The sequence below is a fragment of the Corvus kubaryi genome, unplaced genomic scaffold, assembly GCF_017639235.1.
Source record: "Corvus kubaryi isolate FWS band 111438036 unplaced genomic scaffold, C.kubaryi_AGA036_p1.0 67, whole genome shotgun sequence".
NCBI classification, from domain to species: Eukaryota; Metazoa; Chordata; class Aves; order Passeriformes; family Corvidae; genus Corvus; species Corvus kubaryi.
The window spans coordinates 5,361,457-5,379,768 of NW_024582055.1; the positions used below are offsets into that span (position 1 = coordinate 5,361,457).

Below are 18,312 nucleotides of genomic sequence, written 5' to 3' on the forward strand. Positions count from 1 at the left end.
GCATTTTCTTGCCTTGCAAATTCTGTTTCACTAACAAAGGAGCGCAGTTTGGTTCTCTGCCCCTTGGTCTATATAATACAGAAATACCCAGAAATGACCACAGAAATGGCAAGATCCCATGAAATGAGGAGCCTATGATGAGTCCGCCAGCCATACTATGCCCTCCCTGGCAAGGGGACTCCCCAAAATCCCTCCCTCCAGATACACAGCCACAACCACCACTTGCACAGGTAAGCAGAAACACAAGTGGCACACGGCTTTTGGTTTGGGGTCTGAGTGTTTTGCTTGCTTGTGGCAGTGTGGCAGTGCTGAACACCCAAGCTCCTTGTCCTTGCTTGTCATGGGAAAAATCCCCAACAACCTGTCCGGCTGTCTCCTGCTCTTTGGTCCCTCATCCCCAGCTCAGCAACAAAAACCACGCCGTGCAAGGGAAATCAACTGCTGAAGAGACTGAGCAGAAAGAGTTCTCCTTACACAGACTCACAAAGAGTTCTACTTACACAGACTCACAAATACTTGCAAACCCACAGAGTCTGACCTATGAGCTGGGTAAATTTTTTTTTTTACCCTCTTCATTGGTTTCCATCAAATGAGAGCTCACTGGGAGCAGTTCTGGAAAAAGACAAAGTTGGTTTATCCCAGTAAAGAGCACAAGAGGACAAAACAGAAGACAGATTGCTGCTCTCCCCCTCCTCTCCTTCCAATGGTGTGTTTCACTGTGCAATGTTAATATAACAGTCATTTTCCAGTTTTATCACAAATTTATTTTGTTTGCTAGGAAATGAAGTAACAAAGACCACGTCTGTAAGACGCCAATTACTTTGAGAAAGTAACTCCCACCCCCAACTTCCCTAAATAGGAAAATAAACCATCAAACAAAACCCGAAGCAGCTCTTTTAAACTGGACAAAACGCTCTTGGTTCTCCTCCCCTGACAATGGGGATGTCAAGACCAATTAGCACTTGCAGTCATCTTGGGGTTTGCTCCGTTTTCTCCCACTGCAAGTGGTCAGGCCAGATCCGATGGCTCCCTTCTATACACGCAATGCCATGGACAAATTACAGAAGACTAAGACCTGAAAGGTTTTTTTCCTACCCAGCTATCCTTGACATTTTCATTACTCAAAGACAGGAAACAAAAAGCCTAAGCTGGGAACTAGGTGATAGTTTGAAAAAAGTTTAATTAAAAAGTAAAACAGGCCATGGAATTGCTTCTAACATAGCTAATAATTTGCTGCAGCGTTATTATTGTGCTGCTTCCATCTGCCAATAACCTTTTAATCCTTTTGCCAAAGGCAATCCAAAGCTTTTCCATATGTATTTAAGGGTAACCATAAAAGATAACTTGGAAATAACAACTTCCAACTTCTGCTATGCAAAAATCCGAGCTACAGCAGTGCTTGTGCCCATCAGCTTTCCAGCCGGGCTCTGGAAAACAGAAGTTACATGGCAAGAATGAAAATTGCCCTGTTTGACGATGTAGGTTTGGCTGCAATACTTGAAAGATTCCCTGTTCCCACATTCAGCATCAGTGACTATTTTAATTACTAACAACTTCTCAAATGGTTTCAGAATTAACACCGAGCAGCTTAATCTCACCAGAAAGCCACCAGCTCCAACACCGCCATTGCTAAAGTTTGCGGATAAAAAAAGAAAGTGGAACAAAAGCAGACATTTCAACTGTTCTATCTGCAAAAAATCTCACTTAGGAAAATAAAATTACACATAATCAAAACCTCTTTGAAAGGAATATAGCAGAGTGCATTTACAAACTCAACTTTCTGGGATGACAAGTGCATAAACCTGTGCCTTATACACATTTTTAAGGACAGGAAGTATCAAAGCACATCATAATTAAAATGTTAAGGAAGAAACCAAACCCCACCCCTCCTACCCCACCTCCAAATATTTTATCAGTAATGATCACCCCTTACAAAATAAACTCAAAATTCACTTCACACAAGTCAAATATCATTTCTATCATGGGAGAAAGCAATGAAAGCAGAATAGTTGGTGCATGTACTACACAATGGTAGCTTTACCAGAGAGGGCATTTAAGCTTAAAATTAGGTACATTCATTGTTCAAGAAATTCACAGTCTATTGTGATTTGATTTTATTAGATACTATTATTCATTATTAGGTTCCAAATTTTTGCAACAGAAACAATGACTTTTTGCAGATGACTGCCAAAAGCAAACATCCTATTTTCCCTGCACACAAAGATACCAATATATGTTCAAACATTTTAATTCACGCACACCCCCAGCTCTCCAATCTTTGCAGTTCAGTGAAGTGTAAACAGTCAGTGTTGCCATTAAAATAACATGTTCTTCAATCACAGCAACAATAGCCAGGTAGATTAATAGGCTTTTACACCTGGGCCCTATTATTCCTCTGCCATTCATTAACATTTCTTCTACCATGACAACAATTTAACTGGCACAGTCCCAGAAACACAAGTAGGTCAGTACAAGGTGTTCCTCTGGATGCTTTCATCTGGTATAAACATCCTGAATTAGCCTTCAGGTACTATATCTAAATATTCCTAGTGCCAATTAAGATGATAATCAGAACTATTTCAGATCTCATTGACCAAGTACAACCCATGGTTTTGGAGGGCTGATTCTATTAAGGATGGAAGGTAATTTCACTGCAGAAGTGGGGAGCCTTCTGCAGCTCTCCTGGCCAAGCTGATGCTGGAGATTATGCCTTGGTGCTACCTCCTTGAAATCACAGAATCAGGAACAGCCTGGGTTAGAAGGGACCTTAAAATCCTCCAGTTTCAACCTCGCTGCCATGGGCAGGGACACCTTTCACTAGACCAGGTTGCTCAGAGTTCCATCCAGCCTGGCCTTGGACACTTCCAGGGATGGAGCAGCCACAACTTCCCTGGGCAAGCTGTGCCAGAGCCTCACCACCCTTACAGGGAACAATTTCTTCATAATAAGCTAATCTAAACTTATTTTCTTTCAGTTTGAAAGAAATTGCCCCTTGTCCTGTCACTACATGCCCTTGCCAATAGTCCTTCTCCATTCTTGCAGGATCCCTGCAGGGTCCCTGGAAGGCCACAATTAGGTGATCCCAAAGCCTTCTCTTCTCCAGGCTGAACAATCCTGATTCTCTCAGCTTTTCCCCATAGGAAGGGTGTTCCATCCCTCCAATCAACTTGGTGGCCCTCCTCTAACTCAGCATATCCAAGGGGAAAATGAATATACATGTAAAGAAAGATAAATTGAACACTGAGGATGGACAGTCAGACATTGTGTACTATTAAAATTAATCATAACAGGCACATAAGCAAGTCAGACACTTGCTAATCTTAAGGGCATAAGAAATAGCAATGGGTATGTAAGAATATTTACTTCCCCCATTCACTCCCACCCTGGTTTATGAAAAATGTGGATACAAATCAGTGGTTTCATGGAAAATTAAACAAAAAACTTCAGACATATCTTTTCCTAATGTACTAAGACATACTCAGTATTTACACAGCAACTTGTGTATGTTGAGAGGAACTGGCCCTGAAGTTGTCATGTAAGAGTGACAGACCAGGAATCAGTTTTCTCTGAAGTGCAATAACTTTTTGGTGACTTTCTCCAATTTGTATGCCTTGTCTTATACTTTAGGACTAGAGTTGAGCCAAACTCCAAGCAGCAAGTTCACTCCTAACCACATACCCCGTGACACATCATAACTTACGAGATCAAGTGCCAGCACTACAGGTTTAAATCAGAAAAACAGGTCAGTGTGAGGAAAAAAAATCACTTATTATTTTTTCTTTTCCTTTTTTTTTTTAACATAAAAGCCAATTCTACAACTCTGAGCCGATATAAGCATTTGTATTACGCCAATGAAAGTACTTCAAAAGGCAGAAATAAGCCAACACTTTCAATTCCTTCCTGATCACTGCAAATGCAATTTTCACTCTGAACTTTAAATACCCCCACTTGTGATCATTGCTATACTGAGACTGTGTGCTTTAAGACACTGAAGAATAATCCCCACTGTCTGAATCAAAAAAAAAAAAGAAAAATTAAAAGTTGCTAGAAATAACTCACAGGCAAAAAATAAAACTCAAAGAAAACAATAGCAGTAGCCTAAAGAGACATATTTTTTCCTTCAGGAATGAATTCCCATCTGCTTTTAAAGAGCAACATGTTTTTCCATTGCTGGGAGTTACAGCCAAACCCAGGACAATAAAGCAGTAAAGCAAGAGCAGAGGGCAAGTGAAGCTGGCTGACAGAGGCTCAGCCTAGGTCCCTCTTTTATAAGCCTGTGTGACAGTGGCAGTGCCCCGCTGTGCTGGCAGCACACTCTCCTCTGCCACCCTCAGCAACCAGGAGCTCCTGGTTACTCTGCCACAGGTGAGGTTGTGGGGAAATGGGAAGGAAAAGACAGGGAAGGAGGCAAACAGCAGTTGGTGCCTCAGCTGGTTTGGTAAAACTACAGCTGGATTGTGCAAGCTCATGGGAAGGGAGCTTGCTCTGACACAGGTGATGCTTCTGCTGATGTTCTTTCTCCAAACACTGGACACAACACAAAACAACTCTGCAAAACCACAGGGAGAACAAAAGCAAACACAGGAGTCCTCACTTACAGAACATGGGTGGATGATATCTTTAAAGTACTTAATGAAGAAAAACATGTTGAAATCAGCTGTAAAGTTCCTGCATCTGAACTGTTTCAGCATTTAAAGAATCAAAAGCCCTTTGGGCTTTATGGGGAAAAAAAAGTCAGGTTTGAGAAGCAAGCGAAATTTCATACCTCAGCACTGTTTGGTGCTCATTCAAATTCCCTCTGGCTTTTTTCCCCAAGTTCCTCTCAGGATAACTGTTCTTAGAGTTACTTAGGAAGCAGCTTCGACTGTGTCCCCCTGGGCTGTTAATGCGTCTGACCTTTTCGGAAACACTAATGTCCCTTCATCCAGATGCATTAAATCTCCCTTGCTTGATTAAACTACTAGCAAATCATTATCTCACTGAAGGAGAAAATGTTCTTTCCCAGATGAGCTTGCCATGCATAAATTTCAGTGCCAATACTCCCCTCTACGCCAAACCTTATGTTTGGCATAAATGTGCTGATTGCCAGCCATACTCTATACCCTCACTAGGTCAGAGCACACAGCACTTTATCAGGCCTCAGCTGAGACACAACACGATGAAAATCCGTCCACTCCGGGCAACATCTCAGAAAAATAAGTGACGGAAACCAGATCTTTCTGAAGTGACTGAAAAGAGCAGGGAGAGGCAGAGTAATGCCCCAAACTTCTGCTTTCAGCACTGCCACACCAGTGCCATTCCAACATCCCCAGGTGCTCACACTGCCCTCATTCCCAGTCTGCTCAAGCACATTCCGCACGTAGGAGCCTCCTGCGAGACCAGCAGCAGGCAAAATCCCATGGGAAGTCCTGTGTAGTTATTTCCTTTCCAGTGATTCATCTCCTTTATCCCAAACACTAACATTTGGAAAACATTCCCAATGCCAGGTATTTCCTCACCTTCCAGACACCTGTGCCAAACACATCTTTAGCACTGTGTAGGAAGGAGGTGATCCCATGCTACCCATATTGGATGATGGCAGAGACTTTTCCTCACCCACCCACACAAAAATGTTCACTTTTCAATGAGCAATATAAATTAACAGATCCCCTGCACCGTTCCAAGAGAGACATCAGAGGTTCATCTGAGGCCTTAATCTTGCTGCATTTCAGTTTGATGGCATTCCTCACCTTGAAAATCACATTTCACTGTAATACTTCAGGCTACTATATAGGATTGAATCCACTGTTCTTTAATAATGTTAAACAGAAACACTCTTCCTTAAGTCTGGAAGATCTTTTCCTTCATGGAAAGCTAGATGGAAAGAAGGTAACACATCCTTATCTTTTGAATGTCCTTTTTTTCTGCTATATCTAAACCCTCTCTCTCCTTTACTGTAGATATTCTTTACTAAATAGACACATTTTTCCCAATCTCTTAAAAAAGTCTTCACCCTCCTGTGCACCTAGGATGGAACACATCCTCATTCCTTTTGTACTTAGTATCTTCCTCTGTAAGAAAGAGAGGAATTTGGAAAGGGTGTGGTTTTTTGGGGTGTTTTTTTAATTAAAGTTACTAGTTTAAATATGTCAATATCTGGTAAACAAGAACACGCATGTTTTGGAATACATATTTTAAGAGTCAAAGAGTCGAGTTGATTTGAGCTAGTTTGCTGCTGCAAAGATCTTTTTGGCATCACATCTGCTCTTATTTGAGCCAGAGCAAATCTTCATCAGCTTGCTTTTCTTCCCTTTCATTTTCTGTGCTCCCATTGCGAGTTATTGCAAAGTGAGAAAGATATTTTTTACGTTAACTGTTCCACTTTGACTAAGAACCAGTGAAAGATTTACAGGTTCCAAGATTCCCGCTCTACTATTGTGTCCTGTAAGCATGGAAACTGATAATACTATAGAAACCATGCCAGCCTTGGCTTTCACCATGACCTGCTTTCCACCAATTTAAAAGTAGCCAGTCCCATTATCTTACTTTCATAAGCACACTCGTCTGAGGGGTATTGTCATCATACCCAGATTATTTAATTTTTTATTAATTCCAACCGACTTTAAACTCAAAACAACTCAACACTTGATTTCAGTTTCTGCCTAAAACCTCCCTCTCTGCCTTTTGAATTGCAACAAAAACATCGTCTGACTGCGGCTCAGACAATAAAAGAATATCTCTCACTCTGCTGGGTTTCTTTTCCTTTTTATCGCCTACTTTCTGGAACAAAATATTTCTCCAGTGGGGAAACAGTCTCTTCATGCCTTGCTTGTCTAATCCCAAACTGAAAAATGGAGCACCTGAGTGTGGAAAGCCCATCTTTCCTAAGGCAAGCTGGCTGTGGCAGCACCATGAAAACAAGCAAATGAGACTCAAAGAACTCACACTGCTTGTACTTAAAAACATTGCTTTTAAATACATCTGTGGTCAGATCTCTAATTATTCCTACTTCAGTGGGAAATGAAACAGATAAAACTTCCCAGCATGAAGTACAACAGTGAAAATGCTCTAGGAAGAGCTGTGATCAAACTGTGAAACAACCTCTGAGTGAAGACATTCTAATCATATAAAACCATTAAAAAATTACCAGTTTTATAAAAGTTGGACCTCCTGCAATTTTGGCCAAAATAAAATGCAGTATCCCTGAACAAGAGCCCAAGCACTACTGCAGAGCACTACTTCAGAAAGGTCTAGAAATGAAGACTGAACTCAAACCTGAATATTTTCAGAAAGCTGAGGATTTCTTCGACCTAGAAGTTAACTGTACAGACATTGCTCATCTAATGGTTTTTTTTATTACTTTACACTTCACTTACACACGAGAGAAGGAAATTGTAATTCACCCTCATAAATTATCATCCACCTTCCCTCACGTGAAACAGTGGGAAGTAATCACCCTATTTTGCTATCTTGATATATCTTTAAAGGTAGTCATTAAGAGAAACGTACATCCAGCAGGTGAACAGAGATAACTGGTCATAAGTGATGACAGGCAAAAATACACAACTATCTGATCTGAAAAGGGGCCAAGTTGGAAGCCAGATGCACGCTGAACTATCCACTTTCCTGGCTGTTTATTCAGCTCATGTCAGGATGATTCAACGCATCTTTACACGCAGCTCCCTATTCATACAGCATCTTCTAGTCACAAAACCAGGCATTTTCCATTTCTTTCTCTGAACAAAGGCTAGAACAGTGGAATGGGAACTTGCCATTCAGCAGCGGAAACTATTTGTAAAGCTGGGAAGCTGGAGACACTGGGAAGAAAAGGCTTTAATGAAACTGGCCACTGTGTGTGCCAACTGCCAAGACTATATATTCTTCCAAGGAACCCTGACTGAGGCTTTTTCTGTATTTACTCTTTACATCCCAGTTATTATAATACTTTGCATGATGCAAAAGAACAAAATTCGTGAGAAATACCATATTAGAAACAGGCAGCTTTTTTTTTTTCCCCTGCAACCAGACTGTAGCTGCACTCAATGACCCATTAACTTATTTTTGGTTCCGTACAAAGCCAGCACCAAGACATTTGTGACTCATTATCAACCAGGCACTGGAATTCACCACTAGCTTTTCAGCTGATCCAGATCCAAAGGAAATCCCCATATGCTTGGAATTTCTAAAATACAAGCACGCAGTTGTTGCCTGGTAAGGCGAGAGTTGCCATATGCAACAGAGGATATGTTTATATTTATGGTTTTGGAGGCTTGTAACTCAGCCAGAGGCAGATAAATGTTCCCAAGTTGTGTCACTGTCTCCCAAATATAAACATAACACTGTTTCAGGTCACTGCTCCAAAATGTGGAAGCAGTAGAGCTGTGACAGTTTTCCAGATCAACATTTAAGCCTGAAATTCTTTTTATTGTTGCTTTTTTTTTTCCATTGTGAGAGCCCACATTCTGGGCAAAAGGATGTGCTACACAAACCAGCTCTGCTCACTACATGGCTTTCATTCATTCATTCCCGGAGTGCAGTCTGCCCTGTGCTGTGGAGGAGGAAAACTCTCGTGGGTTTGGCTTTGGTGTCTGCTGTGACACAGCTTCCCAAAATGACCCCACAGCACACACAGCAGTGCCCTCCTCAGCCAGGGTTTAAGCTGCACATAAATGCAGCACAGCATTTTACAACCTACCAGTATTTAAGTGACAGCTAAATGAGGAGAAGCCTTGCCTGGGAGCAGTATGTTCAATGACCAGTCTGTTGAGAAGGGCCTTCAGCACTACAGCAATCACACAAATCCTCCACAATCACCCAAGACAAAAGTTTAGCTTATTTCCCTGCCCTTGTAAACAGCACACAGAGATGGGGAGCCAAGGCAAGCACATGACATTCTCCATTCTGCTATGGAAAAAGCAGAAGGTGGCTATGTAATGAGACGGTGTGATAATGCAGACACTAGGGCTGGCTACAGCAAGGTGGAAATTCTGGTATTTCACACCTTTCAAGAGCTTGACTTGGCAACCTTATTAACATTCTTTGAATTTTTGAATTAATATAATTACTCTCAATTAATTAAAATGAGGAAATATCCTTTCATGAAACACTGACATGAATAATATTCAGGGAGCAGAATGGTGACCACTGAAGTACTGATACTTATAAGTGCCAGGCAGCAGCATCTGAGAAAGTTTCTCCTTCTACCTAGGACAGGAAATAATTGTCTGACATCCATTGTCAGAAGCTAATAGCAACAAGCTATAACAGTAAGCGCTGCTGTGAGGTCTTGATTACACGGAATAGGAAAATACAAGCTTTAAAGCGATTCCTTTGCAACCCCCCTATACTGTTCCCCAACTCCATCTCTCCTTTCTCCACCTGAGGCTCTCAGTCACAAACCTACATTCAGAAGATTCCCAGAGATGTGGAGGAATTGTTTGGGAAGTCTGGGGGAACTTGCCTCCACCTCTCTCCACTCCTGGCAGCACATCCTTAATGAGGCCATCTGCAATTGTACAAAGGCTCACTCTGAAAGAGACCCTTCCCCTGGCAACCTTCCTCTGATGCTTTTTTGAAAGTTAAAAAGCCCCAGCCTGCAAAAACACAGAAATATCTGAAATATTCCCTTTCCTAATTCTGACCACCACTCTGAGAAGGCTCAAGAGATATCTGGATGATATTTGAGCTCAACTTTAAACATCAGCTCCAGGAAGTTTTACCTCTGCTCCCGAGTACTTCTGTGTGTGTTCCACGAGCTCAGCCAAGCAGACATCATCGCTGACTGGCATGGACTGGAAATGAAGCTTGAAGATTTCCTGGCGAGTGGCTGCATCTGGCAGTGGCACATAGATAATTCTGTCTATTCGCCCCGGCCTCAGCAAGGCCTGCAACAAAAGCATCGCAGTAAAAGTTACAGCACATCAAGGAAGCAAAAAAAACCACAACTCAAAAACAACACCACCACCAAATAACCAATAATTTCAGCAAAAGCAAGAACCTGCACAAGAAAAGACAGTAAGCTACTTAGCTTATGAAATACCAGTTTATGGAAAAAAGGAATCATAAAGAAACCATAGTCATTTTCCTAAAATAATACTTCTAGACTTGTTGCAAGGTGTGCTGGAATGTTAGGACTTGGCAGAAAGACAGGTGGCAATGGACACATCCCAAGTTCAGATCTTCCACCAAGACAACAAGTGGAGAAAAGAAGGGTTTTGTTGGAATGAATCTTGCATTCTGCATCCATGTTGCTTTATTAGAGCTGCACATACTTACAGAAGAGCAGATTACTCTGACAGGTTTTTTTATGCAAAATAAGGTAACAACAGAGAGAGGCCAGTGATGCTCAGCTTCATACACATGTGTTTGGCCTTGCACTTTGGGTGTTCAGGGTTACTCAGATTATATTGGAGGTGGGAGGGTGACAGAGCAAACAGTGACAGACAACGTAAGAGGGGACAGTGGCCACGAAGGGCAGAGTGGAGGGTTCAGACTGGATGGGAGGAAAAAACGTCTAGAAGAGAAGCACAGTCTCAGGGCAGGTCATCAGGAAGGCTGTGGAAACTCTGCTCTCAAGGGTTTTATGGCTCAGCAGAGGAAGCCAAGCTCTCCCCGATATGGTCTGGTGAAAGCCCTGTGTGTGCAGGAGAGGGATCACTGGACCTCTGGAAGCTCCCTTCAGCTTTCTGGACACGGTCAAAAAGTAAACTTTATCTATATATAAAACAATTATATCCGATAGAGAGGAGAAGCCAAGCTCTTAAATTTATGAGAAGGGAGGAAGCTCATTTCCCTATGTTTATAAAAAATCTCCAAGATTTTTGAAAACCATCTACAGTAAAAAAAGTAAAAACCCTCCCAGCCTTTCTTACTTGACATTTGGAAAATACAATAATCCCATGCACAGCGAATGCACGTAAATAGTATTTAAACTATTTTATAAAAACTGAACAATGTTTATAAGATTCAGCATGTAACCTAAATTGTTTTTATGTTATGGTTCTCCCTTGGGTAGACTAGTTTGAGTTCCAGATGACTAGAGATATTGCATGGCTGTCCTGGGCTGTCAGCCAATAAGTCTTTTCCCAGCCTGATCATGTCAGTGAAAGTCATGCTGAAAAAATAGTAGGAAAGAGCTTTCCTTCCTGCACAGCATTGATCAAGTTAACACCCTTCCTAGAGTTTCTTTAAAAAGACTGTTGTGGTGCTTCAGAGTGGAAAAATGTACCCTGAATGTTAAGAGATGTCTTGTTATTTTTAAAACAGAACATGAAAATGCTCAGCAGAAAGCACTGTGCTGTGGTACTGCAGGGAGCTGTGCAAGGATAGAGTAAGGCTGGGAAGAGCACAGATCCTTATCCAGCCCAGTACCGTGTCCCTGCAGTGGCCAGTGCTGGATCCCTACAAGAGTACAAGAAACAAGCTGTCCACTGATACTTGCTCAGCAGACTGTGCTGTTTTCCACAACTGGTATCTCGACCAGTGTGCAATCCAGCGTCTAAATCATGCGTGTGTGTCAGGATGTTGCCATTTTTTGCCAACATACTTGAAAGAGAAATTTGCATGTTTCAAGACTAGGCTTGGAGGGCGAGGAATTAGACTGCAATTGTGTTCTGTGTGCTCTTAAGGAAATGCCCATAGCTAATTCTATTATTTAGAAGAAAAAAGAAACGTTCACGTGAGCACAGTGGTGTGCCTCTTTCAAACCAAGGCAGGTTTCATCAGGACACCCAGGTAATTAGAATGTTTTCTACAGCCAGCTTAGCTTCCCACTGATGAATGACCAGGGCTGTGGTGCAGGTGGGACAGGGAAAATGCTCACTGCCAATCAGCTGGGAGCAAGTGCTCCATTGCCTGGCTCTCAGTTCCGAGACACAAAAAGCACAACTGCAGATATAACACAATGAACATACTTTTTTTGATCAGTGACTAAAATCTGTGTTTCTTCCAGTTTGTCCCCAATGCTTTGCATTTTACATATGGTGGTAGTTGGAGGCCCAAGTTTTAAGCACGCTATCATTACTTTTTTGCTACAATCAGGCCCAGGGACCTTATCCAAGGCGACCAGATGTGCTGGTAACTGTACAAAAAAAGCACAAGTCAGTCGCAGCAGCACTCGCTCATTACATCAACACAGACAAAAAGGAGAGAAAATATTCTGTAACCTCAACTTGAGACAAGAATCAGACTCCCTCCAGCCCCTGGAGACAAAAGCAGATTGAACTGAGAGCTGGTCTGTGAGAGCCCTCCTAACATGGTGACCCTGGGAAACCCTGGGCACAGCCTGACTGCTCCTTGCTCTGCTGTCATCACCTTGGCCCTTTGGCAAGCCACCAGTCTCCCCCTCTCCATGCTCCCGAGGAGCTAAAATCAGCAGGAGAGGTGAGGCCTTGACCCATCCTGTGTTACTGGAGGACAAAGGCCTGGTGAGGGGCCGCGGGTGGGCTGCAGAGCTGCTCTGCTGCCAGCTGCTCAGAACGCAACCGGAAAGCAACAGCAAGCTAAGGCCTCTCTCATTTGCAGGACATCACACTGCCCTCTCAGGTGTTTGGTCTCTGCACGCTTCTCACAGAGATGCTTTTCCTTTCTGGCCAAAATAATTCAGAATTCAGAACTGAGCTGCACGCAGAGGTCAGCAGTAAGGGAACAAGACATCCCTCATGACGTTTTTGCTCACTGGAAGGAAGTGAGCTCTTCTGGGTTGCTTAAGGAAGCCTGCTGAGGCACAGGATGTGGATACCTGCAGCAGTGGCGTCACTTCAACCCCGAGGCCCAGGTCATGCTTACCAGCATGCCGGCAGCAGTGCTGAGTTGGATGGGTGCTTTCTCCTCAACACCACTTTTTGTACAGACCTAGAAGCTACTGCTTTTCTCAGTAGGATGCTGCATGATCCAGGCTTCACTACAGGTAGGGTTTTGGAGGTGGCTGCTCCAAGCACACCATGACTTTCACAGGCTCTTCCAGAAGATGGAGCTTCAATCTTGCAACGTGCACTTTGAAAATGGAGAGGAGGGCAATACGGACAACAAGGTCACCTCTGGGCCAGCCTCACTGCCCTGGGCTGGGTGCACTGAGATTAGGTGGTGACCCACTGGCAATGCACAAGGATGGATCCACACTGTGGAGCGGGAGGAGGAGGAGGAGGAGGAGGGATTCAGCAGGAGCAGGCGGTGGCTTGGCTGAGCAGGAGCAGAGGCAGGAGGGGGAGGGTGAAGAGTTGAAGCGGGGCTGCAGGCCCAGGCAGATGCGGCTGCCAGGAGCTCGAGATGAACCGCTCGCGGCTGGGAGATGCAAACCCGATTTGGGGCGAGGAGCACACAGAAGGTGGGAAGTTGATGGTGCCAAAATTAATTGATGTGTGCACAGAGCTACGTAACTCACTGATGTCAAGATGCGAGGGTTGCATAATTTATGTCGGCCAGGAAGGGCACAAAATTAAGTAATTGGGGTTTTGGTAGAAACCAGAATACTTTCAAACCAGAATACTTTGTACCACTGAGCAATTCTTCTGCAGGTTTATGTGATTTTTGTTGTTGTTGTTACCACAACAATTATGAAAGGGGTCTAAGTGCTCATGCATTGAAAGGTTATGAGTGCTACACAGATACAGGGCTCCTCTGGGGAACACTTGCAAAGTGGGATAATTGTCATGTAATGCAGAGTATCATCAACAGCAAAACCACAGTTTTTTAAGGAGAAACTGCTCCCCTCTCAAAAAGAAACATTTCATTTTTTTTATAATTAAAATGGAGTATTTCCTCAAAACATATAACTGGAAAAGACAGCTAGGTCAAAAACGTGTATTTTGTGCACAGTTATGAAGATAATTATTTCAGGAAAGAAAACTTAAACAGGTAAAGCTTGAAAACTATTTGTGGTTCCTGTTAATGGAACAGATTTAACCTTAGGGCTTTGCTAATTTCCCTCCTCCTCTTTCCCCTTTTGTTTTTTTTAAGCATTTACCTTCAGTTAGCTTTCTCAAAGGATACTTGGCGATTTCAAAAATCACACTGTCAAAGAATGCAGAACTACAATACTGGCAGAAGCATAACCAGCTGATGAGCTTTCAGTGGGACAAGAAAAAAAATAGTTTTTCTACTGATGTATCTCCACAGCCATGCTTAATTCATCAAAAGCATTCTTAATCAGATCTTGTAACAAAAAGTCACACATGAACTGTGCAAGAGGGTAACCTAACATTAGAAAAAATAAATACAACTTAAAAACTCCCAAGCCTTCCTGTAGTCTGGGTAAGCAGTAGCTGTTTGTGAGATGCTTTCCATGGTTTTGCCCACATGTCAGGACAGATGCGTTGCAAGTGTGGGAAATGTTAAGGCCTTCTTGTGCCATCATTTATCGCTGGCAGGAGTGAAGGCAGTTCCCATAAAGGTGCTTTCTCCTACGCTTTTGAGGCTCAGCTCAGTGCCTGATGTTTTTGTTCTCGGTCTGTGCCAGAGCAGGTCATGCTCCCAGCCCAACAGATCAGGAAGCGCCTGGCATTTTAGGATCTTTGAAAGTTTCAAGTACTGGAATCCATCCTGTTTGCTAGAGAGATTGGTGGAGGCTTTTTTACAACCACGGGTTAATTACAGAAATTAGAAGGTGCTGAGGGGAAAAGACACATTGGAGTGTCACTATTAAGGACTTAAAAACTGCAGTCGAGTGGAGAGCTAAATTTTATTCTTCCACAAGGTTTTTATTCCCGCTCCATCTGGCATGAGCTGCTTCGGGAGGCAACCCCAAATTCCTCTGTTCCAGGTGACACGCTTATTCACTGTGTCACAAGGCTGGAGTCTTGTAATTACAGGCTCCCGAGTCAAGCGATACTGCTTTGTTCCTGCCAAGAGCCCCTTTCCTCACACTCTTCCACCTCCCCACCTTCTTCCTTCTGTGCCAATGTCTGTCACCACCGTCAGCACATGCCAACACCTCTAACCAGCTCCCCTCTTTGATGACTTTTTTTGCTGGTCACCACCCTTGTACATCTCCCAGGATCTGCGCAGATTACTCTCTGCTGTCATTACACAACATCTATGACTCCTCTCAGGGTGGAGCACTTTGGTTCCGTAACCTACGGTACATCCACTACTTCATAAAATGCATTTGCTAACAGAGTTTTATCAAATATTATTAGAAACCAGCTCCTAGAAAATGCTGCAGTCCCCTATGCAAAGGCTTCACTTTCTACACAGATTTACAAAAGCCAGGCTGCACAACCCTTCTGTGGTGTCAGTCTTGCTCAAGACCCAGAGCGTTGTGCAAGTTGACAAGAAGGGACATGATGGTTTGACAGCAGGTGTTCAGCAGGAACGCGCTACCGAGCGGCAGCAGCGCAGCAGGAACCCTCTGCTCAGGCATTCACCAGAGCACAAATTAAAGACAGGGAGCAAACATGTGGTTTGATACAAACAGCAAACCAGCTCCAACTGGGAGACAGCTGATATGATCCCAGTCCAAAGCAAGACGAAGCGATATGCAGAGTGAACCATCTCCAAAACAAGAACGTTATCTGTTCCTCAGATGCCCCTGCCTGTGTAACAGCTACTCCTTTTGTTTATCCTCCAGGTATACACCTTTAGTTCATCTTTTCCCTTCAACCACTAAGCCATACCTGTTTCCAGTTTGTCACATCAACAGTGGGAAACTTCTCCACGTAATTCAACGCATCTTCTGGAACGGCTCTCTTTGCTGGCTACCCACAGAAACTAACACCTTCAGCCAGCACTACAGATCAGTCTCTTTGCTATTACAGCAAAACAGTTTATCCTACAGTGTGCCAGTGTGCAGGAAAATAGCAAACTCATCTTTCCCTACAAAATGAAACCTGGGGAAAGAATTGCCTTGAATCAATAGAAACCACTGTCATCTCCTGCTGGAACGACATTCCCTGCTTCTGCATGTTTCACAGCACACCAGTCATTTCCACTAAGGATGGTGATTCAAAACAGATACGAGTATAACTTCAGTAACTACAAATAGGCAGCGCTTGAAGTGCTTCAAGAGAGCAAAAATTTCCAGAGTTGATGAGAAAGCATATCGAGCCTCAAAAACCTCTAAGGAAGGCCAGGCTTGGCTTTCCAAACCTGCACAGAGCTGGATGCCACAAAATATTCTCATCTTTTTAATCAGACTAACAGCAGTGCTCTGACCACTGCACATCACCATCCTGCCACTGGCAGAGTTTGATGTTTGATTAATACAGCCAATTCACAGGGAATCACGGAGAAAGAAGACTTGAGGAGACTTGTTCCGTTGCAATGAGACCGTGCAAACACAACTGTGAGGAACAGTGTGCTCCTTGGCCCATGCAGACAATACCAGGGCACGTTTTTATGTAGTTTTATTCAGATAGAATTAAAATATCTCAAGAAACCGAGTTTCAACCACTTCTCTTGGCAGAAACATCTGCAGGCAGGTACTCTGCAGCTGCAGAACCAGTATCTCTGTGCTTTTTTTTCCCACCTGATATTTCAAACAGTTAAATTGGTCAGTTGGCACAAATCACTGCAGTGCTCATTGGGAGCCAAGCTTTGCCCAGGCCTCCATCTATGAAAGTCTAAACCTGTCAGAAACACGGCTCGTTTTCAATGCAGTAAAAGCAGTGCAAACCCAAGCAACCATACTGATACAATTCCAGGTTTTGGCACCACAGAAATTCAGCTCCAAATTACGTGTGTTTAAACCCACCGAGGCACCAACAGGGAATCAGGCTCTCAATCCCCCCTGCTTTGTCAATATGGCCTCAGAAAGGCAATTTATTCTTCACAATCTGCCCCTACCTTCAGGACACTCAACCACACATTTTAAAGCCATAAACTTCCTTTGCAAAGGGGGTGTCAGACTCAAGGTCTTGTCCTCTCCCCATGTCTAGTCTGAGCAGTCTTACCACAATGGCACAGAGGATGTCCCAGTTTTTTGGCGGTTTTCCTGCAATTTTAGCAAGGAGCAGAGATGATCTAGTCCTTTGCTATTTGCTGGGTCTCACAGTGAGGTTTTAATGCAAAGATACTGGATGTTGCCCACTCAATGAAGCTTTTTCTCCCCCATTTCTAATAAAATGATTTTTAGTAAAGTTAAAATTAAGTGAAGGGGGAAAGAAAAAATCTATCATCAGCTAATAAACAACATAACACACCCTCTTCAGTGTATGTTTACATAAGAGAGTCCTCCATGCTCCTGTCTAAGAGGTGCAAAACCTCAGGAATGCCAGCTCTTTTTTTTCTTTCCCTCTTTTTTTTTTTCCCCTCTTTTTTTTTTGGGGGGGGGGGGGGGGGAGGTGGGAGTTTAATAAAAGAACCCCTTTAGAAAAAGATAACAATTACATGTAATGGAACCTGGAACCAGACTCTTTTGGCAATTAATCACCCAGGAGCCGTTGCAATCCTGCAGGCTGTTTCTGACAGATTTTGAGAGCTTTACAGGAATCACTGGGATAAGATGTGCCTGGGCTGGCTTCTGACAGGGACTGATCATGTACAAAGTATATTGTTGGTTTTGAGTTTTGTAATTTTTTTTAGCTTGTATATTCATACACACACACAAATATATATATATATACACACTCATACACATAGATGTGTGCACCCATATCCACATTTCCATAAGAGTCTTTCCTTAGATACATGGAACAACTGCAGAACTCATTTGTTGGCCCAGAGGCAAAAAAAGAAAGAAAAAAAAGAAAAAAAGCCTTTTCTTCCTCTCAGCAAAGTAGAGCTATCCATCACTTAACAGAGATACTTCCTGTTTTCAAGCAGTTGGGAAGGCATGACTTCCAACCCAAATACTTGGCTTGGCAAACCATTCCTGTGTTGACAGATGCTTTTATAACCACTTCATTCCACCTGAAGTTTCAGTATAAAAGGAGGTGGTTTTCGTTGTTGGGTTTTTTACCTTTTTTTTTCTTTTCAGAGGGAGGAGAAAGGGAAAGCAGAAAGGAGAGGAAAGAGAAGGAAAAGGAAGGAAAATACCACAATTATAACAGCTGGATGACAGAGGTTAGCATAGCTCTGACAGATGTTACCATGTAACCTCAAAATGACATGTTAGAGAAAAAACAAACCACCAAACCTGTTCCTTGTAGGAAAGAGAATTTTGAACTCCTGCCAAAATAGCACAATTCTCCTCAGAAGCTTTCTAACACTGCAACAATAATCTACCACATAATACATTCTTTTCCATACATAAGCTTTACCTTTATATTACCAGTGCTCTGATTAAATTACCAGCATGCGATGAGATGTTTTTTCTGAGACACAACTTAGCTTCAAATGACAAAAACTGACAGCAGGTCAGCTCCATCTGGACCTGCCTTGTAATAGCTTTTCATCTCC

General features: G+C 42.9%; 1 protein-coding gene across 2 annotated transcripts in view; it reads right to left on the reverse strand.

The window, feature by feature from the left end:
- The window catches only part of SPATA5 (spermatogenesis associated 5), a 165,229-nt gene that overhangs the window by 25,411 nt on the left and 121,506 nt on the right, over positions 1 to 18,312 (reverse strand). The window contains exons 15-16 of one of the 2 annotated variants that reach the window (XM_042048494.1): positions 9,699 to 9,863; positions 7,547 to 7,549 (exon numbers count right to left, since the gene is read on the reverse strand). In XM_042048494.1, the coding sequence (XP_041904428.1) occupies positions 7,547 to 7,549; positions 9,699 to 9,863 (168 nt within the window). The remainder of the gene's footprint in view (positions 1 to 7,546; positions 7,550 to 9,698; positions 9,864 to 18,312) is intronic. The other variant, XM_042048493.1, reaches the window with a different exon arrangement.